General features: G+C 44.1%; 1 protein-coding gene across 1 annotated transcript in view; it reads right to left on the bottom strand.

Moving 5' to 3' along the window:
• Positions 1 to 836: 836 nt before the first annotated feature.
• The window catches only part of LOC148508083 (uncharacterized), a 98,539-nt gene continuing 74,537 nt past the window's right edge, over positions 837 to 24,838 (bottom strand). Inside the window, 11 exon segments of the mRNA XM_088445073.1 lie at positions 837 to 948; positions 951 to 2,420; positions 17,872 to 17,980; positions 18,130 to 18,212; positions 18,330 to 18,377; positions 22,266 to 22,377; positions 22,492 to 22,601; positions 23,594 to 23,702; positions 23,849 to 23,946; positions 24,028 to 24,080; positions 24,082 to 24,110. Coding sequence (XP_088301199.1) covers positions 920 to 948; positions 951 to 2,420; positions 17,872 to 17,980; positions 18,130 to 18,212; positions 18,330 to 18,377; positions 22,266 to 22,377; positions 22,492 to 22,601; positions 23,594 to 23,702; positions 23,849 to 23,946; positions 24,028 to 24,080; positions 24,082 to 24,110 — 2,250 coding nt within the window. The 3' untranslated portion in view covers positions 837 to 919.

A 24,838-nucleotide genomic window follows, 5' to 3' on the forward strand; every position in this document is an offset into this window, starting at 1 on the left:
CCGATTGCCGGCACCCCACATCCGTCCCATCCAAAGTCCTTTTCTAATGCTTACTTGCACATTTTTGGAAACGGGTATGAACACGCTGACCAGGGCTGCACCACCCCAATACGCAGCAGGGTTCTATGAACTGGGTGTTGAACCCCATTACTTTAATCATCAAAATGTTCTGCTATTTGTTCCACAGTAGTCCTTCTGTTGGATGATACCAGACAGAATAACCTTTATTCAACTTACGCATCAATAATTTGGTGGAGTGCTTACTGCTTGGATCACTGTCAGAAGGTGCTCACCAATGCTGACCTTGAGCACCTCACAATCCTTGCCATTTTGGAAAATGCTCTGACCCAGTCATCTGGCCATACAGATTTGTCTCTTATCAAAGTCACTAAAGTCTATATCTTCTGCATGCAACATGACTACGAGCACCTAACGTCAGCTTACCCATCTAACATATTTCTAACCTGGATATGCAATAACAAAATCAACATCATTGGAGCGGCCTTAATGTTTTACTCATGGTGTATCTTCAGCCAATACTTTTATTATATATTCGTTAGGACTCTTTATAACAACATGATCTTATTACTGTGCAGAGTTATGTTATGTCTAAGAGAAGGAAACTACTGTATGTATCAGTCTTATGTTGATGAAACATGTTCCAATTATAACATGATAATATACTATGTCAGTAAAGATTTAAAAGGCCCTCCATAAATCAGTGATATATTTACAGATTGTATTGACATGTTTACACCAATTTGTAATTTACATTAATAATATCAACAACTTTTCCTATATTTAGATTATTACTGCAACCCTATTTTGTCTATCACCTCATAGTAATGTTTTCTTATTTCCTGTGTGAATTTTTTTATGTAAAACAAGAGCTGGTTTATGTGTAAAACATTTTTTACACTCAGAACACTGAAACGGCTTCTCCCCTGTGTGACTTCTCTGATGATCAACAAGATGGGATTTATTTGTAAAACATTTTCCACACTCAGAACAAGGAAACGGCTTCTCACCTGTGTGAATTCTCTGATGTCTGATAAGATCTGATTTCTCTGTAAATCTTTTCCCACACTCAGAGCATGGAAACGGCTTCTCACCTGTGTGACTTCTCTGATGTGTAACAAGAGTTGATTTCTCTGCAAAACATTTTCCACACTCAGAACATGGAAATGGTTTCTCACCTGTGTGAGTCCTCTGATGTCTGACAAGATCTGATCTCTCTGCAAAACATTTCCCACACTCAGAGCATGGAAACGGCTTCTCACCTGTGTGAGTTCTCTGATGAATAACAAGACATGATTTATGTGTAAAACATTTCCCACACTCGGAACATGGAAATGGCTTTTCACCTGTGTGAGTTCTCTGATGTCTGACAAGATCTGATTTCTCTGCAAATCTTTTCCCACACTCAGAGCATGAAAATGGTTTCTCACCTGTGTGACTTTTCTGATGTGTAACAAGACTTGATTTCTGAGTAAAACATTTCCCGCATTGAGTACATGAAAATGGCTTCTCACCTCTGTGACTTCTCTGATGTTTATCTAGATTTATTTTCTGAGTAAAACATTTCCCACACTCAGAACATGAATATGGCTTCTCACCTGTGTGACTTCTCTGATGTTTAACAAGACCTGATTTATGTGTAAAACATTTCCCACAATCAAGGCACTGAAATGGTTTATCACCTGTATGAATTCTATAATGTGCAACAAGACCTGTTTTCTGTGTAAAACAATTCCCACACTCAGAGCATGTAAATGGCTTCTCACCTGTGTGAGTTCTCTGATGTTTAACAAGATCTGATTTCTGTGCAAAACATTTCCCACACTCAGAACAAAAAAATGGTCGCTCACCCGTGTGACTTCTCTGATGTGTAACAAGATCTATTTTTTGTATAAAAGATTTCCCACACTCAAAACACAAAAATGGCCTCTCACCTGTGTGACTTCTCTGATGTGTAACAAGACTTGATTTCTGTGTAAAACATTTTCCACATTGAGTACATGTAAATGGCTTCGCACCTGTGTGAGTACTCTGATGTTTAATAAGACCTGATTTCTGTGTAAAACATTTCCCACAATTAAAGCACTGAAATGGTTTATCACCTGTGTGAGTTCTCTGATGTCTAACAAATATTGAACGACCTGAGAAACATTTCCCACACACAGAACAGGGAAACATTTTAGCACTTGTAGGGACTGTTCTATGTGTAACATCTAAATTATCAGCAGAACCTTCTTTTTGATTACAGGGACCAGATGACGTATCTTCACACACTGGATGTATATTTAGTGTAATAGGGTTCTCTCCTGGAGAATCTTGTACGATGTTATCATCTTCTATTTTAAAATCTGAAGACAAAAGTAGATGTCCCTCCGAGGTATTCCAGTTTTTGCATCCATCTGCTGGAAATAAAATACATACTGTATTTGGAAATAGATATTTTATTTCTGCATTGAGTAAGTTCATTCTATGGGGGGGAACTCGCTTTGCTTGCACAGCCCCATTGGAGCCTCTTCCGCTGTGGGCGTTGCCATAACCAGCAAATACAGCACAGCCGCCTTTGCTGATTTCTGCGTGTGCCTTCTGAGGTCACAAGCAGAAATCAGATTAAACACACGGAATAAAAAAAACGTGCCTGAGATTGTGGCCATTGATCGCAATTTAGCTAATTTATACCCCTTTCAGACAGAGAAAATGACCCAGTAATTTCCCAGATAAACCCGGAGCCTGTTTCTGTGTGAAAGAGTAAATTTGGGTCGCTTCCAGGAATATTCCCGGGTCTGACCCAGGTAGCCTCCTGTGTGAAAGGAATGACCCAAGTCATGCCTAAAAGGAGCTAATTAGAGGGCACAGAGGGTGCTTGGAGATTACATTCGTCGGTGTGTAAGGGGGGTAAGTACTGAAACCCCAGCTTCAACCCGAAATCAGTGTCCTGGTTCCAAGCCGGGTTAAAGCCAGGGTTTCTGTCTAAAAGTGGTATTAATGGCTTAACCCAAGCACACACTACTGTTCACACAATATCGTACATCGCATCTTCCGATCAGACGTGCAGCAAATCTGATGGCACAATGTGACCTAAGCAGCATTTACATGATGGATTGGGCCTACACACTTTAAGATGATTGTCCAATATATTGTTAATGAGGCCTTAGGTGGGTACACACTACACAGGCGACACTGTCCAAACACATCAGCAACCCAGATACTGCCCTCAAACGCACAGTACAGGCAAAGCAGAGCTAAATGAGCAGCACTACATAAAGTTCTCCAGGTGGAGATGCAAATCCTAGTTGTAAATTCTGTGTTACCCATATAGGCCCGTATTCAAATTAGCCACAAAAAGTCCCGGACTTTTCGCTTGTTGCCGCATTCGCCTGTATGGGAGGCGAATTCGCAGCATGCGTGTCCCCGCGTTTCGCCCTATTCAATTGCAGAACAGGTAAAAACGCAAATTGGCGAATGCATAACAGGTGGAAAGTACTGAATAGATTGGGGGAAACAGTCTATACTCCAAAATAAGACGCACCGACACTGGAAATCATTACAGATGTGTACTATTAGCCCTTATAAAAGTACTTTGTGTCCTTAAGTTGTGTTAAAAGCTTTCTAGGAGCAGATTTGTAAAAGTGGTGAAGAATGATATAGAGCTGTATTTTTTGGTGAAAATAAATAGTCCAGTCAAATTTGGGCTACTCGAAAATGGGTGCTAGCATAATTTGGAGTCTCTACAGTGCACTTGTAAAAAATAAAGTGAAAAATCCACTTGCATGCACCTGCACTCCTAAAAAAAACCTGTCCCACCCATACAGCCCCCCAAGAAACCTATTTTGCTAGTTTTCCCTTGTCCCCCACCCACTTTTTTCATTTTTGCCCCAAAAATTACAGGTTTTTTTGGGGTGTTCTGAGGTAATTTTTTTTTTACTTTTTTGGCTGATTTGTCTTTTGGGGGGATCCAGAGGATTCTGAATCAAATTCACACATTTGCACCCCAAAATAGAGATTTTGCACTTTTTTCCACCTGGCGTTCATTGGTGAAACTTTTCCGCCTGTTTCAGTGCATTGAGTTTCCGCTTAGGCGAAAACGTCCTGGAATTGAATACGGAGATAAGACGCGAACAGGCGAAATGCGGCAATAGGCAAAACTTTTTCCCTGGATTACGGCTTTTCACGTCTAATTGAATCCGGCCCGTAGGATCAAAAATTAGGAGTATTACCAAAAGTCTGTCAGTCTAAAACATAAGTAAAGGAATAAGCAATTTGATAAAAACATGGAAATGTAATTTTGGTAAAAGTGTATGACATAAAAAAACATGAGACATCCTAAATATAATGACAAGCTATATATCAATATACAACAGACATTTCCCTATTGCAGTTTATACCACACTCACTGTCCCATCCATGTGTCTGTCATTGAACCCCCCCCCTCCATGTGTCGGTCTTTGTCCCCTCCTCAATGTGTCTGTCAGCACCCCCCCCTCCATCTGTTTGGCATTAACCCTCTCCTCAATGTGTCCGTCATTGCCCCCCTTCCTCCATGTCTCTGTCATTGCCCCCCCACATGTCTGTCATTGCCCCCCCTTCTCCACTAGAAATTATATTTTATGATCTGTGTATGTAATAACTGTGATGTACTGACCTATGTGTAACCTATTATCAGGGTTATTCAATATGGGAGCGATAAGTCAGTTTTTGCGTTAATATCGGAGGTATGACGTCATTATCGCAGGTTTTACTTTTACAACGCATTCAATTTCAGAGACTTATCACAGTTTTGAAAAGTCTGTGATAAAAAACGGGGATAACTTTTCACCATTGAATAGGTGTCGAAAAAAAAGTGCAGAATTGGGGTTTAGGGGTGCAGGCTTAAAAAAAATAGCCTGCACCCCTGGGAATGACATTTAAAAAAGAACTGTGTCAAAAAAAGTTTTTTAAAAAAAATAGGGACACCCCAAAAAATGTATTTAAAAATTGGGGTGAAAAAAAAAAAAATGGGAAAAAAATGATTAACAATAGGGAAATAGGTTCAGGGCTATTCTGCAAGGATGCGGCAGGTGTATTCTAGAATAGATTTATAGCGGCAGGTGTATTCTAGAATAGATTTATAGCGGCAGGTGCACAAATGCAGGATTTTTAAAAACTTACTTTAGGGACTTAAAAATATGCTAGTACCCATTTTCATGTACCCCAAATTTGATGGGACCACTTAAAAAAACGAAAAAAATAACCTAAGTGCTCTTCTGCAACACTTCTTCAATGTCGGGAAAAAACACCTGCTGCGGCTATTTAAATCCCCGACTTTCATTTAAAGGCTAAAACGGGGGTACCCATAGTGATCCCCCATGATTTTACAACTTTAGGGGGGTCCTACAATTTTTTTAAAGAAAAATTTGTAACTTTACGCAAATCACACTTCGGAGGTTCCCGTTTTTGTTAATCTTATATTGAATAAGCGGGAGCGCGCACCATACTTTAACGCAGGTAAAAACTCCAATATGAAACGTTAACTTCGACAGTGAAGTTAACGGTTCATATTGAATACCCCTCTATGTGTTTGACCTAGATGTACAGTATTTTATGTCTACCTTTACGCTATTGGCAGTCAGCGTGTCTACAGGAACCAGTTCACTACTTATAACCCGTTGGTAGGGATTAAGTTTGAAGTCACTACCATCAGGATCAGTACTTAAAACAAAATCCTTTGGGGGGGCGTGGCTTGGCTGTCGACCGGGTTGGACGCATCTGAGACGCTGGTGCTTGTAATATCTATGTTCCCACAGTTTATTCTAAAATCTTCTTCCGGGGATTGTTGGCAAGGCTGTACCCATTCACTGATTCTCAGTTATTGGTAGGTGGGGATTTCAATTTAACAGTACTACCTACTATGGACAAATCTCATAACCCTAAATGGACCCCTACTCCTCCGAAAATAGGTTTACAATTTTTTATTTCTCAGTTAGGTTTAGTGGATAGTTGGAGGATGCATCATGCTACTGCTAGGGACTTCACGTGCCTGTCAGCAGCACATGGTACATTGGGGCAGATTTATGAAGCTCTGAAAAGTGATAAAGTGGAAAGTGATAAACGACCAGCCACTCAGCTCCTAACTGTCATGTTACAGGCTGTGTTTGAAAAATGATAGTTGGGAGCTGATTGGTTGGTCGGTTATCACTCTCCACTTTATCACTTCCCAGAGCCTCATACATCTGCCCCATTGTCTCGTATCGACTATATTCTGCCAACCAAATTTTTATTTTCTAAAGTATTAGATACAGAGATTGCCCCTATATGTCTATCTGATCATGCACTTGTATGGTGCACTATTGCAACATCAGTAGATGTGGGATCTTGTCGCCAATGGCGCTTTGCATCTTACCTTTCTTCCGCCATTAAATTTCGAAATATGATAGAAGCAAAGTGGCAGGAGTATGTTCATATCGATTGGGAAAATATTTCTGACCCTTTATTGTTTTGGCAGACGGCAAAGTCTGTTTTGCGTGGAGAAATTATTTGTTACGTTTCCAAATTTAGAAAAGATGTTTCAGCTTTATATCTGCAATCCCAGGAGAGATTAACTAACGACTATGTAAACTTTAAATCCTCCCCATCTCCTGGTAATAGAATCGCTTATATGCAGGCAAAGACTCAGTTTGAAGAGGTGTTGACGCAGCAGACTACTCGACATACCCGCTCTACTAATTTTCAATTTTATAAACATGGTAACAAATCGGGTCGACTTTTATCTAATTTAGTGAGAAATACACATTCTTCCACTGTAGTCTCTGCTTTGAAAAAGCCAGACGGTACTCTAATTTATAAAGGGAAAGATATAAATGAAACTTTTAGAGACTTCTACACCTCTCTTTACTCACATGGTCCTATAGACTAACTACAAAAAGCTGCTTTTTGGACATATATTTTCACTCCTCGTATTTCTGGAGAACAAGATGGAGTCTTTGCTTGCCCCTATTACTAAGGAAGAAATTCTTAAAACTATTGTGGGATTGAAGCCTTTTAAGGCCCCGGGACCGGATGGTCTTTCCGGGGAATTCTACAAATTATTAGCTAATAGAACAAGTGACACACTGTGGGCCTGATTCAGAGCTGAATGCTCTGACCAGAGCGCTCGCTCTGAATCAGTACCCTCCTACCTGAAAATGGAGCGGCCTCCTGGCCGCTCGCATAGCTGTGGGTGACCACCCACAGCATATGCGAGCGGCCAAAAAGATGGTCGCGATGGTCAAGACCATCGCGACCATCGGGCTTGCGACGAGACCCTGCGGTAGGGTCTCGCTTCCGCAAGCCCAGGAGTGATTTTGGATCTATCAGAGCCAAAATCACTCCCACTGACATCATTACTGATGTCAGTGGGGCCGGCTTCAGACGGTAGACGTTCCCATGGGAACGCCTCCGTCTGGCAGCCATGCCCCCGGCACACCCACCAAAGGGGGCGTGCTGTCAATCAACATCGACGGCACGCCCCCTTTGGTGCAAGACCCGGAGCGACGGAGAGCCCGTAGCTATCCGGGTCTTGCGCATGCGCACGACGGAGCTCCCTCCGTCGTGCGCATGCGCAGTGGGGCAACATCGACCCGCTTGCGAGCGTCCTTTGCTCGCGAGCGGGTCTGAATGACCCCCAGTGTTCGGTCTTTAATTCCATTTTGAAAGAACACAGATTACCCTTATATTTTAATTCTGCAGTTATCAGAGTTCTGCCCAAACCCAATCGAGATCCGGAGGATCCGGGGTCATATCGCCCAATATCACTGCTGGATGTCGACTACAAATTGTTAACTAAGATCTTGTCGGATCGTTTGAAACATATTTTGCCTACTATTGTTTCCAGTGACCAGACCGGATTTATCATGGGTCGGCATTCGGTAGTTAATATTCGGAAAGTGCTGGCAACCGTACAAGCTCTTGGTTTCCCAGATGGTCCTCGGTCTCATGCTATAATTTCTGTGGATGCCGAAAGGCTTTTGATCTTGTCACTTGGGACCATCTGTTTGAAACGCTGAAGAGATTTGGATTTCCTGATGAGTTTGTCTCCGTATTACAAGCTTTGTATTGTGACCCATTCACGTAGGTTTCCACTAATGGTTCCAGGTCTACCCCTTTTGAGGTTCAGAAAGGCACCAGACAGGGATGTCCTCTCTCACCCCTGTTATTTGCACTGGCCCTGGAGCCTCTTGCGATAGCTCTTCGCCAACATGAGGGATTTAGAGGGATCTCTGTTGGGAAAGTAATGTTGAAGATGTGTCTCTTTGCGGATGACATGCTCTTGTTTGTGTCAGATCTCCCAAACTGTGTTCCTGTTATTTTGGCATCGCTGTCGCGATTCGGTTCTTTTGCTGGGTATAAGATTAACCTACATAAATCGGAGGTCCTTTATATGCATGATTCAGAGTCCCCGTCTTTGTCTCTTTCTGCTACATGCTTGGATCATTTCCGACTGGCTAAGCAGGCTATTAAGTATTTTGGAATCTATATTCCGGCTAATATCTCTAAGTTATATACTGTTAATTTCACCCCAGTGATAGCCGACATAACTAAACTACTGGACATTTGGTGACACCTCCCATTATCTCTCCTGGGTAGAATTGCACTGCTGAAATCTGTCATATTCCCTAAACTGGCCTACCCTATTCAAATGTTGCCAATACGATTAACCCGTTTTGATAATACTCAAATTACTCGCCTATTTTTTAAGTTTTTATGGAGGGGTGGGAAACTACGTATATCTAGATCTAAGATGTATTTGGGGAAATGTGATGGTGGACTAGCTGTTCCGCATATCGCTGCATTCACCAATGCAGTATTTTTCGATATATACTCAATTGGTTGACGGGTTGTGAGGTATATACCCATAAACCCCTGGAGGAAGAAATAGTTTCTCCCTATTCATACTCCCAGATCACATCTCCCACCATGCGCAGTAATATAGAGTCAGGTGCATAAATATTGGGACATTGACAGAATATTCATATTTTGGCCTCTATTCACCACCACAGTGGCTTTGAAATGAAACCAACAAGATGTGCTTTAACTGCAGACTTTCAGATTTAATTTGAGGGTAATTACATCCAAATCAGGTGAACGGTGTAGGAATTACAACGGTTTCTATATGTGCCTCCCACTTTTTAAGGGGCCAAAAGTAATGGGACAAACTAAACAATCCTAAATCTAACTTTCACTTTTTAATACTTTGTTGCAAATCCTTTGCAGGCAATTACAGCCTGAAGTCTGGAACGCATAGACATCACCAGACGCTGGGTTTCATCCCTGGTGATGCTCTGCCAGACCTCTACTGCAAATGTCTTCAGTTCCTGCTTGTTCTTGGGGCATTTTCCCTTCAGTTTTGTCTTCATCAAGTGAAATGCATGCTCAATCGGATTCAGGTCAGGGGATTGACTTGGCCATTGCATAACATTCTACTTTTTAGCTTTAAAAAACTCTTTGGTTGCTTTTGCAGTATGCTTCGGGTCATTGTCCATCTGCACTGTGAAGCGCCGTCCAATGAGTTCTGAAGCATTTGACTGAATATGAGCATATAATATTGCCCGAAGCACTTCAGAATTCATTCTGCTGCTTTTGTCAGCAGTCACATCATCAATAAATACAAGGGAACCAGTTCCATTGGCAGCCATACATGCCCATGCCATGACACTACCACCACCATGCTTCACTGATGAGGTGGTATGTTTTGGATCATGAGCAGTTCCTTTCCTTCTCCATACTCTTCGCTTCCCATCACTCTGGTACAAGTTGATCTTTGTCTCATGTGTCTATAGGATGTTGTTCCAGAACAGTAATGGCTTTTTTTAGATGTTGTTTGGTAAACTTTAACCTGGTCTTCCTGTTTTTGTGGCTCACCAATGATTTACATCTTGTGGTGAACCCTCTATATTCACTCTTGTGAAGTCTTCTCTTGGTTGTTGACTTTGACACATATACACCTACCTCCTGGAGAGTGTTCTTGATTTGGCCAACTGTTGTGAATTATTTCACCAGGGAAATAATTCTTCTGTCATCCACCACAGTTGTTTTCCGTGGTCTTCCGGGTCTTTTGGTGTTGCTGAGCTCTCCGGTGCGTTCTTTCTTTTTAAGAATGTTCCAAACAGTTGATTTGGCCACACCTAATGTTTTTGCTGTCTCTCTGATGGGTTTGTTTTGATTTTTCAGCCTAATGATGGCTTGCTTCACTGATAGGGACAGCTCTTTGGATCTCATATTGAGAGTCGACAGCAACTGATTCCAAATGCAAATGACACACCTAGAATCAACTCCAGAAAATTCTGTCAATGTCCCAATATTTATGCACCTGACTGTACTATTTATTCGCGATGTGTTTGATCCAGGGGGCCAAATGTATTCTTTTCAGGATTTGAAGTCTAAATTTCTTCTTACTAAGAGAGATTTTTTTTATGTTTTTACAACTTCGTCACTTTATACAATCTTTACCCCCTCCTATGCTACGGGAGGAAGATCACGATATTTTACGGCCCTTATTTAAATTATCCAATACTGGCTATTACAAGACACGGTTGTTGTATCCCTATTTGCTTCCTGCAACAGCTGAGGTTTTATGGGAGAGTTGCATCCAAAATTGGTCCTCAGAAATACCACAGGTAGATTCCCCTACTGTTCTAGTAAAGCATACAGAGAAGACTTTGAGAATTCTCCATTCAGCTATGTGGCAGGAAGTGCATATTAGGACCATTCATAGGGCATATATGTCCCAGAGTCAGAGGAAGCATGTTGTGGAGGAGGAGTCAGGCTGCTTCCCAAAATGTAAATTCTCACGAGCTACTTTTTTCCATAATATGTGGGAATGTGGGAAAATTAGGATTTTTTTTTTACAAGATTATGGTATTTCTAAATAAGATATGCACCTTACATCTTATGAAGGACCCATTAGCTATGTTATGTGCTAATTTTATGAAATGGGACCTACAGGGTCGTAAGATGGAATTGTTGCCCTTTCTTACGGTAGTGGAAATTGTGGCGAAGAGAACTATCCTCTGTAATTGGACAGTTTCCACAGCACCATCTCTTCAAGCAGTTAAAACTATTTTACTACAAATACTTTATATTGATAAACGGGCAACTATACCTGGTGTTGAGAAGGGAGTGGTCCGCTTTTATGCTAAATGGGGTATATATATCGACTCCCTGGACTCTAGACGTTAGAACACATATAAAGAGATTATTCGAGACTACGAATTGGTCTCTACTTCGTAATTTAGAGTGACACTATATATTTATGTCTTCAGATTCCATATTTACGGGTTAGGGGATATGCTTCCTTTTCTCTTGAGAGGAACAATGACATCTTCTCCAATGTAGGAATATTCGATTAATGGAAGGGTAAGGCTGCACCAGAATTCGGGGGGAGGGGGTGTATGTGTTTTTATTTTATTTAATTTTATACATATATATATTTTTTTTGTTTTCTATTATTATGGTTCAAATTGAATTATATATTTTATTTCTGTGTTTATGTTTAATAATTATTTTTGATTAGCTATACCTTACAAAGATGTTTTTGTTTGATGTTGCTCTTGAACTGTATTTGTTTGTACAGTTTGCAGTTCTGTATATGTATCCATGCAATATGTCCGTATGTTTGTATAGATATACATGTACATGTGTGTTTTCATTTATGAGTATATAAAATAAAAATAAAAATTGGTTTGGGGAAAAAAAAAAAAAAACATCCTTTGTTAGATCTGAAGATTCCCAGATCCCAAAAATTGTGTATTGGAAACATCGGCCTGGAAACCCCCCCCGAAACCGAGATAACAGTTTATGAGCCATCTACTGACCTGGCCCATACTTCAAAACCCTATGTCAGTGTTGGCTAACCTTGACACTCCAGCTGTTATGGAACTACATAACCCAGCATGCACTGCTACAGTTTTGCTATTAGGGCATGCTAAAACTGTGGCAGGGCATGCTGGGATATATAGTTCCACAACAGCTGGAGTGTCAAGGTTAGCCAACACTGCCCTATGTGAAGATCATGGTGTTACACATTCCCTGACAAATTGATAATCTAGCCAAGCTTCCTATGCAGGTAGTGATGAGAACATTCCAACAATTAATTGCAGTTGTGTGTAGCTGCACCACCCGTCCTCCCCCCAGCAAATTAGCTATATACTTAGCAGGGGGTCACCTTGCGTCCACACAGGGCAGCCAAAACCTGCTTTTGCCATTTCAAAGGACATGAGAAGGAGGAGACTGCAAGCCATGGGCCAGCCCAGAGAGGCAGGCAGAAAATACAGTGGAAAACAATATTCCAGGTCCATTTCCCACAAAAGCTCAAGGCTGAGATGCTCCTTCGTAAATTTGTAAATCTGATTGATTCCTTTTTATTTTGAAAACGTATTTGCTAAAATATTATGTGTCATTTTGAACATGAGAGTTGTGGCAAAACTAACCTTTGTTAACTCTCTTACTTCGAAGTCCATAGGGTCCACAGGGAGATCTTGGGGTGTAGGTGGAAGTTGAGGAACCGGGCACCACGCAGTTAAAGCTTTCAGCTACCCGGATGCATCGGTCCTTCTCCTTATACCCCGCCCCCCCAGTTCGTGACAAGCCAAAGGCCGAAGGAGGAGAGGAGAGAAGAAAGACTGGTACACACAAGAATCACACTCTCACGTAGAAGACAGGAAACCAATGACCAGAAACAGAGCCAATGTGAAGCCAGGTACGTCAGGGTGGGTGCCCTGTGGACCCTATGGACTTTGAAGAAAGAGTTAACAAAGGTAACTTTTACCATAACTCTAATTTTCTTCTTCAGGGTCCATAGAGGATTTGCCTATGCAGAGGCCTGGAGTGGAACTGAGCTTACTCCACCATATCGAAGGTGGATACCATGGATCCCAGAACCTGCATTGCTGAGTGGACTGACACTCAGCGACTGATGAGGGAACTGTGCACTCGTAGTTGTGGAGATCTTGTCTGATGTCAGAAAGATTCTCTGATCCTGAGAATCCAGCAGAGCTCCCAGATGAACCCATTCTTTGTGAGAGATTCAGGGAGGACTTTTTCCAGTTGATTAACCATCTGTGCTTTTGAAGGAAAGCGATGGTTAGCTGCAGATGGCATTGAAGCACCTAAGGGGATCTTGCTAAGAGCAGGAGGTTGTCCAGGTAGGCCTACAGCCGATGAGAGGGTGCTATAGGTACATGTAGGTAAGCATCCTGAATATCCAGAGATAACATAAAGTCCCCAGGCTCCATAGCTAGGATGGTAGAGAGTAGAGTTTCCATCCTGAACCTCGGTACCCTGAGGAATTTGTTCAGGGACTTTTAAGTTGATAGGCCGATGAGACACATTCGGCTTCTGAACCAGAAAGAGAGTAGAATAATAAACGGTCCCTCGCTGAGATAGTGGGACTGGCACAATTACCCCTGCTTACAGCAAGGACTGTATGGCTTTCTGGATTTGTAGAAAACTTGGTGGGGTGGCCGTCTCAGAATTGAGAGGGCGTACCCGTGAGAGACTACTTCTCTTACCCAAGCGTCCGTGGTGGTGTGACACCAGCACTGGGCAAACTGAAGAAGTCGACCTTCTACTCTGGGGTCCCCCAGGGGGAGGCCCGTCCCATCAGGCTGAGGGTTTGTCTTTGGATTTTGAAGCAGGGCGTCTGGTGGTCCAGGCCAGCTTGGTCCTGGGCTTGGCGTCCCTAGTGGAAGCCAACTGCCTAGGAAAGAACTGACCTTTAGGCTTTCCTTGAGGGCAAAAGGACCTAACAGATGTAGAGCGAGGCTTTGTAGTTGTAGACGCTGAGGGCAGAAATGCAGTTTTTGATGCCGCCAATGTGGTTACACTTGTCAAGGTCTGGGTCAACCAAGATTTCCCCATTGTAGGACAATACTTCTAAGCCCTTCTTAGAATCTGCATCAGCCTTCCATGAGCGTAGCCAGAGGGTACAGCAGGCAGACACTGCTGTGGCTGAGACTCTAGAAGTTAGGAGACTGGCATCCAATGACGCTTCTCCCATATAAAAAGCTGCATCTCATACGTGAGCTACGAAAGACATCTGATCCCTGGAAGCATCTGAGGAAAAAGAGTCTTCAAGTGCGTCAGCCCAGCTCTCTATTGCTTTAGCCACTCATGCAATAGCCATGGTCGGACGAGCAACAGCCCCTGAAAGAGAGTATATCGATTTAAGGCAAGATTCAACCTTTTTATCCGTAGGGGCCTTCGAGAGGATACTGTAGGGATAGGCAATGTAGCGCTCTTAATTAATCGCGTAACATGGGAATCTACAGCAGGGGGGAGTCTCCCATTTTGAACAATGAGCGGCAGGAAATGGATAACAGGAGCTCAGACGTTTTGGGTCTAAAACCTCTTACCAAGCGTCTGCCAGGCTGCTGCCATGTGTTCAGCTAGTTGATCCGATGGAGAGAATCTGCTGAAGCCACTTTCTGTCGTTTAAAACAGTGGGTGCTTTGATTTATGGGGCTGGTTCGTCATCTTCTATCAGTAAGATGGATCTAACAGCTTGTTCCAAAGCAGGAATATTAATTTTGGACCGACTCTAATCCTCCTCCAGAGGGGAGTGAGTGTTAGAGAGATCGGCATCTTCTGCCTCCTCAGATGACACCATAAACAAAAAGAAAAAAGGACTCCTTGTGGAGGCACACTTGTAGGCCTAGAGACTATTTAAAACTTAACTTTTAATTATATCCATTGTAAAAAGAAAGAGCAAAAACATGTACACAAATATAAAAAGTGGCCGGCAAAATATTACTAAATACATTATCTTGTATCATCTATCAGTATATAGCTGCACATATGTTAGAAACAGATTCCGGCTTCTTAAACGGTGCATCAATAATATAAACACCACAGTAGGATCAATGCTGCCATATCGATCAAAAATGAAGACTGAAACAAATCAGTTCCCATGAAGACAAAATCATACATATAATTCACGTAATATGCAGTCCACGCCTAAATAGTGTGCGGCATTTCCAAATAGCGCTATAAATATTATAAGCACATAGGGGTCTATTTCCTAAGCAGTGTTAGGAGACAGAGTGAAAAGTGAGAAGGTGCCAGCCAATCAGCTCCTAACGGCTGTGTTTGAAAAATGACAATTGGGAGCTGATTGGCTGGCACCTTCTCACTTTTCACTCTGTCTCCTAACACTGCTTAGTAAATAGACCCCATAGTATAGTATCTCACGGATGCATCAAATGAATTCCCCATTAGAAATGCAAATTAGAGGGGAGCAGTTAATACGTATAACACAGAAGAAATACCACAAGTTGTTCGGTAATCTGTGTGAAGATTATCATATTACATTAGCATCATGGGGACAGTAAGCAGTAAAAAAACAATAAAAAAAACAGATAATAGTTATGCCCAGATGGTATGCATGTTTTATCACTCCTATAACCTGTCATATGTTTCCTGGATATTTATGCTAATGATCCCAAAGGTGCATCAGAGGTTAGTAAGCATACAGCCACCTGCACATACTGGATTGCAAAAGCCACCTAATTTTAAGCAAAAATGCAGACCTGTATCATATCAAATAACCTAGAATTACATGTCCCTCAATAATATTCTGTCATATGTCATAGGACCATAAACATGGGAAACGTGTGATAGACATAGAAAATACCCTGCTACATAGCCTCCCTGCCTCTGCCGCTTCCAGTGAGGCTCGAGGCTTGTAAACTGGAAATGAGAGAGCAGGGGGTCAGCAGTGGGAGAGAAAAAAAAGGACAGGGGAGGGTATACAGCTGTAAGGACTAGCGGCCGTTACCCTGATGCGCTGGACAGTGCAGGGGGAACGTGCCACTTACCTGATTCAGCGATACAGTCCGAGGAGATAGCGGAAAACCTTGTAAGCATTGGAGTAATTGTACTCAGATTAAGATTCTTAATCTTAGCAGGATTTTTTCAATTCTTTCCACGAACCTAAACGCTTGTAGGATTGCTAAGGTGTATGCTATACAAATGTACGACAGTATTGTCCGAGTATTAATAATTATGGTACTGGGAGTGTCAGGAGAATACAAGGGCTTCAAGATTAATTATTTGTGGTGGCAGCTCAAATTGTGTTATTAACCATAAATGCCACTGTAACCGTAAGTAAATGCTACTGTAACCGTAAGTCTCTGACAGCTGTTTCAGATTGACGTACCTGGGGACAGGCTCATCGTGAGAGCGAAGTTTGTGTGACGTGTGTGTGTTGTCATCATAGAGTGTGTGTAATCTTAGGGGGGTGGACAATCTTATGCTATTTGTCTTTAGTGTCGTAGTGTTGGTATACACATATTGGGAATCACATATTCAGGTATCCTTACACAAGAAGGATAATGGGTAATGTCATGCAAAGGCCCTGATTCAGAGCCGGACGCTCTGACCAGAGCGCTTGCTCTGAATCAGGGCCCACCTCCATAAATATGGAGCGTCCTCCTGGACGCTCGTATAGCTGTGGGTCACCACCCACAGCATATACGAGCATGCAGGATGATGGTCGCGATGGTCTTGACCATCGCCACTGCGAGCAGAAGCCTGCGGTTGAGTTTTTCAACCGCAAGGCCAGGAGTGATTTTGGCTCTATCAGAGCCAAAATCACTCCCACTGACATCACTAGTGATGTCAGTGGGGCCGGCTTCTGACGGTAGGCGTTCCCTTGGGAACGCCTCCGTCTGGGAGGCACGCCCCGGCACGCCCACCAAAGGGGGCGTGCTGTCAATCAACATCGACAGCACTCCCCCTTTGATCAGACACTACGAGCGAAGGAAAGTCCTTCGCTCGTCGTGTCTCGCGCATGCGCACGACGGAGCTCCCTCCGTCGTGCGCATGCGCAGTGCAGACCATCGACCCACTTGCGAGCGGACAGCCGCTCGCGAGTGGGTCTGAATCAGGCCCAAAGTCTCAAAGTGATCATTGAATGAATCACTATAGTAATGTCCCTTATACCGATGTGAGATACACCAGAGAGTGTGGGGAGGAGACTGGTCAGATCTCTGGACTGGTAACACGCAGTGACATAATGTGAGGGGGAGAGCAGGAGTATAATAGGGGCTGATGGCTTCTGATGTATGAGATACACCAGAGAGTGTGGGGAGGAGACTGGTCAGATCTCTGGGCTGGTAACACACAGTGACATGATGTGAGGAGGAGAGCAGGAGTATAATAGGGGCTGATGGCTCCCAGTTTCCCCACTGGGTAGACACTTTGGACCTTATTCAGAGGCGGCCGTACGGTCTACGACCGCTTCGATGTTTTGCCAGTGCGCATGCGCACGAGGGAGCCGGCTCCCTCGTGCGCATGCGTGAGACCCGCTACGACCGACAGCGCCGGTCGTAGCGGGTCTCTTTCCAAAGGGGACGAGCTGTCGATGTTGATTGACAGCTCAGCTCGCCCAGTTTGGAAGGCGGGCCGGGGGGGTGGCAGGCCAAACGGAGGCGATCCCATGGGAACGCCTGCCGTTTGGGGGAGGCCCCACTGACATCACTAGTGATGTCAGTGGAGAGCTTCCGGCTCTGACAGAGCCAGAAGCTCTCCGGGGTTTACGACAAGTGAGACCCTACCCTAGGGTCTCGTCGTAAGCCCCGATGGTCGCCGACCATCACCCGAGCGGTCGTTAGAGCTGTGGGTGTTAACCCACAGCCTAATGACCGCAACAGAGGCGGGCGGTCAGGATGCAAGTGGCCGCCCAGTTTCTGAGCGACCGCTTGCATCCTCCGACCGCCTCTGAATGAGGCCCTTTATCCTTTATCAGTTTGTAGTAAAAGATGAGGGTATAGAATAAGAGGCTGCTGTAGTGACAGAACAAGGAGAATATGTGACCCTGTTCTGTAATAAGTGATTATTACTCACCTGTGCTGATATCTGTAGGGATTTCCTCCTCCTTACACTGCTGATCACCCCTCACATACATTTCCTCTTCCTTTATACCTTCGACTTTAATATCAGTAAAAGCTTCATTCTAAATAATTCACAAAACAATAAAATAACACTTAAAAAATGTCAGATTTATTTAATTGAGAATAAACCAAAAAAACTATCAGTATGAGACCTGCAGTGTTTCTATACAAAATCACTTTGGTATTTGGGGAGAACCTAGATCCCACCTACCTGATCCTCCTGTGGGGTCCTGTGATTCCCCTCTGTAGAATCCTGGGGACATCTCTCTGGGGTATTTCTGTTAGTGGGTCCATCTGTAGGAGACACACAGTGACTGGGTACATTGTATATATGAGTTTATCAGATAATGTGTATATAGGTGGCCCCAATACGTGACCTCCCCTGTACAATAAAAGAAAGCCTCATCTTACCCAGTGATGTGAGGGACCAGTGATTCTCCATCATCATCTCCTTCTGCTCTGCATGGAGAAATAGACAGTGACATCCTTAGTGCTCTCGCTACATGTCAGACCTGCCCGTTATTTGTAAGTCAGACAAAGACTAAAAGAACAGGGCAGGCAGAAAGCATATACTGCTTGATTGGAACAGGGTCATGTTACCATAGTGTTACCATAGTGATATTCTCAAAAACGTCACTATCTGCAGCAGTGTGCCGTCACCGTGATGCTGCCAAGGTTATCAAACTACCTAAAGCCCTGGAGCAGTGTCGGCAGTAGAACTGTAAACACTACTTTACCACCAATGTTTCAAGTTATACTGTCGACACCATTGAATTGCGTTACCTAGCATTTTAGCATTGTTGGCATTGTGGTGCCTGTATACTGCTGCCAACAGTGACACTGTCGACATATCATATGTATTAAAGTTCTGTAATGACCTCAGTGACTGTAGTAGCTGCTCCTCCCTGAGAACAGACTATAGTTCTGTACTGATCCTAGTGACCGTGGTGACCCCTCCCCCTGAGAACAGACTATAATTCTGTACTGATCCCAGTGACTGTGGTGACCCCTCCCCCTGAGAACAGATTATAGTTCTGTACTGATCCCAGTGACTGTGGTGACCCCTCCCCGAGAACAGATTATAGTTCTGTACTGATCCCAGTGACTGTGGTGACCCCTCCCCCTGAGAACAGACTCTAATTCTGTACTGATCCCAGTGACTGTGGTGACCCCTCCCCCTGAGAACAGACTATAATTCTGTACTGATCCCAGTGACTGTGGTGACCCCTCCCCCTGAGAACAGATTATAGTTCTGTACTGATCCCAGTGACTGTGGTGACCCCTCCCCCTGAGAACAGACTATAGTTCTGTACTGATCCCAGTGACTGTGGTGACCCCTCCCCCTGAGAACAGACTATAATTCTGTACTGATCCCAGTGACTGTGGTGACCCCTCCCCCTGAGAACAGACTATAGTTCTGTACTGATCCCAGTGACTGTGGTGACCCCTCCCCCTGAGAACAGATTATAGTTCTGTACTAATCCTAGTGACTGTGGTGACCCCTCCCCCTGAGAACAGACTATAGTTCTGTACTGATCCAGTGACTGTGGTGACCCCTCCCCGAGAACAGATTATAGTTCTGTACTAATCCTAGTGACTGTGGTGACCCCTCCCCCTGAGAACAGACTATAGTTCTGTACTGATCCCAGTGACTGTGGTGACCCCTCCCCCTGAGAACAGACTATAGTTCTGTACTGATCCCAGTGACTGTGGTGACCCCTCCCCCTGAGAACAGATTATAGTTCTGTACTAATCCTAGTGACTGTGGTGACCCCTCCCCCTGAGAACAGACTATAGTTCTGTACTGATCCAGTGACTGTGGTGACCCCTCCCCCTGAGAACAGATTATAGTTCTGTACTAATCCTAGTGACTGTGGTGACCCCTCCCCCTGAGAACAGACTATAGTTCTGTACTGATCCCAGTGACTGTGGTGACCCCTCCCCCTGACAACAGACTATAGTTCTGTACTGATCCCAGTGACTGTGGTGACCCCTCCCCCTGACAACAGACTATAGTTCTGTACTGATCCCAGTGACTATGGTGACCCCTCCCCCTGAGGGTAAATACTGATCTAATTCAGCCATTTGTTGAACGCTCTCTTATACAACTACTAAGGATTATAACAGCTCCGGCAACTGACATTTATTTTCCATTTATTGTTTTTTTCATACCACAGCCTATCTTTCCATTAGGCTGGACGTATATTTCTGGCGGTAAACATTCAAGGTGTTATATGGGTGTCCTATATGTATGTGGGGTTATATAATACACTAGGTGCTCATATTTGTATAACTACATGGGGTGAACATACGTGCTGTGCACTGTGTGCTTACTATCCCTTGTAGCTTTAGCGATGCAAATTGATGCCCTTCAAATCAAATGGTGCTCTGCTCAGTGATCAGCACCCTGCCCTAATAACACTGGATATCCCCTGGTGTTACTGTATAATGTCCCTTTCCCAGCAGTCACCTCTCCAGTCATCACCCAGACACATCCCCTGGTGTTACTGTATAATGTCCCATTCCCAGCAGTCACCTCTCCAGTCATCACCCAGACACATCCCCTGGTGTTACTGTATAATGTCCCATTCCCAGCAGTCACCTCTCCAGTCATCACCCATACACAGCCCCTGGTATTACTGTATCATGTCCCATTCCCAGCAGTCACCTCTCCAGTCATCACCCAGACACAGCCCCTGGTGTTACTGTATAATGTCCCTTTCCCAGCAGTCACCTCTCCAGTCATCACCCAGACACATCCCCTGGTGTTACTGTATAATGTCCTATTCCCAGCAGTCACCTCTCCAGTCATCACCCAGACACATTCCCTGGTGTTACTGTATAATGTCCCTTTCCCAGCAGTCACCTCTCCAGTCATCACCCAGACACATCCCCTGGTGTTACTGTATAATGTCCCATTACCAGCAGTCACCTCTCCAGTCATCACCCAGACACATTCCCTGGTGTTAGTGTATAATGACCCATTCCCAGCAGTCACCTCTCCAGTCATCACCCAGACACATTCCCTGGTGTTAGTGTATAATGACCCATTCCCAGTCAGCAGCTGAATGATCTTGTTGTCGAGTTCCAGGATAAATTGGTCATTGTCTCTCTCATCTGTCAGTGAATGAGGTGGAGGCACCGTGATGGGACTCTGGGACCTTCCCAGTCTTCCTGAGATGTTGTCTCACACTGATGGCCATCAGACCACCTCACGTGTCCGTATATGTCCATCATACCACCCACATGTCCATCAGACTTCCCCAGATGCAAATTAATAGCCCATGAGGCCTCCCCATATGCCCCTTATCAGACTTCCACTGGACACGGATACTGTTAATGATCTTAAACCAAAACAACTTATTACCTGCAATATTACATCTGATAAATAGGTATGAGTTATTAGCTGGTTATAACATGAATATTAATGGGTCGGCAGACCTGCTCACTACTAAGATACTGGATAATCACTGATTACCAACACGGTTCCAACTAGACAGAAGGGTAAATGTAATAGCCTGCGACTTGAAGACGTCAATGAGTTCCCGGCGAGTCTGGAAAATATTTAAAATTAGCAATCACTTAAAAAGGCATAGTCAGCCTTGTGTTGCCTTTAAATGATTGCTACTTTAAAACATTGGGCAGACTCGCCAGGAACTCGCCGATGCCAGCAAGTCGCAGGCTATTACATTTACCCCAGAAAGTCACAAATGTAGTCATTTTCCTTGTGTTTTCAGTGTTTACAAATCAAACTCCACTCAAGCGAGAATAAAATCAATCCTTGTAAACTGGGAACTCTTGTACTTGTTCCTACGGGACAGGAATTAGATCATCTGTAAAATAACGTATCTGATGCAGTAATCTGCCCTTATGGAGGCGCCCCGCGGGTCACAAGCCAACGTCAGCACTCACCGCCGGATGAATAGATGCCATACGCATGGTATCTGTTCACTGTGCGGGGAGAGCTTTGGGGCAGCCCAACAGCTCTGTGAGTGCTGGGCATGCCCCCTTAATTAATAGAAAGGGAGACGTATCACAACACCATGCTCTCTCCTCTGAAAGGTCACACCTACGTTCCGGGCACGGACAGATGTGCCCTCTCCTATTATCGGCACCCTGCCCTAATTAAAGCGTAGTGTGAGCACTAAACTATTCCAGCTATGTTGTGTATACATATACCCCTGGCTACCTACTACATTTACCTTAATCTGCACTCCCGAAATCAGTTTAACGAAATATCTAATTTAAAAGATGTATACTATCTATTAATAAGAATTTTACATTAAACTGCTGTAGTGACAGAACAAGGAGCATATGTGACTTATGTATTTAGTGATTATTACTCACCTGTGCTGATATCTGTAGGGATTTCCTCCTCCTTACACTGCTGATCACCCCTCACATACGTCTCTTCTTCTACCTCTGTATCTTCTACCTTAATATTAGACAGAAGTTCAACCTAAATAACACCCACAAAAATAAGGTAAGTAAGGTAAGAAACTGACATGTACTCCATAGATCAGGTAATGAAAAGTCACTTTGGTATTTTGATGAAACCCTAAATCCCACCTACCTGATCCTCCTGTGGGGTCCTGTGATTCTCCTCTGTATGATCCTGTGAATAAAGAGGAGGCGGACATCTCTCTGGGGTATCTCTGTTACTGGCTCCATCTGTATGGACACCTAATGACAGAATGAATTGTTAATGATATTTCAGATAATGAGTGTATCTAGGTCACCCTGACAACTGTTCTCCCCTTCTCTACAGAGTGTTTGGGAGGAGACTGGTCAGTGACATGATGTGAGGGGGAGAGCAGGAGTATAATAGGGGCTGATGGCTCCTGATGTATGAGATACACCAGAGAGTGTGGGGAGGAGACTGGTCAGATCTCTGGGCTGGTAACACATAGTGACATGATGTGAGGGGGGGAGCAGGAGTATAATAGGGGCTGATGGCTCCTGATGTATGAGATACACCAGAGAGTGTGGGGAGGAGACTGGTCAGATATCTGGGCTGGTAACACACAGTGACATGATGTGAGGGGGGGAGCAGGAGTATAATAGGGGCTGATGGCTCCTGATGTATGAGATACACCAGAGAGTGTGGGGAGGAGACTGGTCAGATCTCTGGGCTGGTAACACACAGTGACATGATGTGAGGGGGGGAGCAGGAGTATAATAGGGGCTGATGGCTCCTGATGTATGAGATACACCAGAGAGTGTGGGGAGGAGACTGGTCAGATCTCTGGGCTGGTAACACACAGTGACATGATGTGAGGAGGAGAGCAGGAGTATAATAGGGGCTGATGGCTCCTGATGTATGAGATACACCAGAGAGTGTGGGGAGAAGACTGGTCAGATCTCTGGGCTGGTAACACATAGTGACATGATGTGAGGGGGGGAGCAGGAGTATAATAGGGGCTGATGGCTCCTGATGTATGAGATACACCAGAGAGTGTGGGGAGGAGACTGGTCAGATCTCTGGGCTGGTAACACATAGTGACATGATGTGAGGGGGAGAGCAGGAGTATAATAGGGACTGATGGCTCCTGATGTCTGAGATACACCAGAGAGTGTGGGGAGGAGACTTGTCAGATCTCTGGGCTGGTAACACACAGTGACATGATGTGAGGGGGAGAGCAGGAGTATAATAGGGGCTGATGATTATTACTCACCTGTGCTGATAACTGTAGGGATTTCCTCCTCCTTACACTGCTGATCACCTCTCACATACATTTCCTCTTCCTTTATACCTTCCAGTTTTAGATTAGTAAATGATCCATTCTAAAAAATCCACAAAAACATAACCTAATACTTAAAAAATGTCCGATTTATTTCATTCAGAATAAACAAAAAAATATCAGTATGAGATCCGCACAGTTTCTCTATAGATCACTTTGGTATTTGGTGAGACCCTAAATCCCACCTACCTGATCCTCCTGTGGGATCCTGTGATTCTCCTCTGTACAATCCTGGGAATACAGAGGACGGGGACATCTCTCTGGGGTATCTCTGTTACTGGCTCCATCTGTAGGAGACACACAGTGACTGAGTACATTGTATGTATGTGATTATCAAATAATTACAATAATTGAAAGTCTCCTCTTACCCAGTGACATGAGGGGCCTGTGAGTCTCCATCATCACGTCCTTGTACAGATCCGTGTTCCTCTATATACTCCCCCTCCTGCATGGAGAGATAGACAGTGACATCCTGACACCTTATAGGAACCTGACACATGTATACTGGAGATGTTTAAATGCCTACAGCGCAAGAAAACAAAACAAAAAAACCCTTTAAAACATACCTTTTACTATGTTTCTTTTAAAATAAATGAGCAACAATTATAGATGTGTCTCATATATATGATCAAAAGGAGTGAGACCGGCAGAGGCTCCTACCCACTTGCATGAGGGGGACTGCTGCTGGTCCGGTCGGCTGGGTCACGGCACCTGCGCAATGGATCTGTCAGGCGCTGGGACCTGTGCAGAAGCAGCGGTGGCGTCGCGCATAACACCAGCTACTGCCAACTGCATCGGCTGCAGCCCCTAGAAGCAGTGTAGGGCTGCCCGAAAGACAGAGCAACGGCTTTTACTGGAAGCTGTTCTCTGCTAATCCCCAGGGGGAGAAATCACCTCCCCCTGGGGCTGCCTGTCCTGTGCGTGACTGGCAGGGAGAGCTACCAATGAGAAGTCACTGCCAGTCACAGTGTAGCCAGTGCAGTGATGGACTACAACTGGCTCACTGAAGTGGTGGATTTTTACAGGGGGCTGCAGCCTCTAGGTCAGTGGTTCTCACTCGGTCCTCAGGAACCCACACAGGTCACATTTTCCAGGTCGCCCAGCAGGAGCACAGGTGTACTCATTACTGACACATTTTAAAAGATCAACAGGTGGAGCTAATTATTTCACTTGTGATTA

This window comes from Taudactylus pleione, unplaced genomic scaffold (assembly GCF_031769625.1).
Source record: "Taudactylus pleione unplaced genomic scaffold, aTauple2 ptg000377l, whole genome shotgun sequence".
NCBI lineage: Eukaryota > Metazoa > Chordata > Amphibia > Anura > Myobatrachidae > Taudactylus > Taudactylus pleione.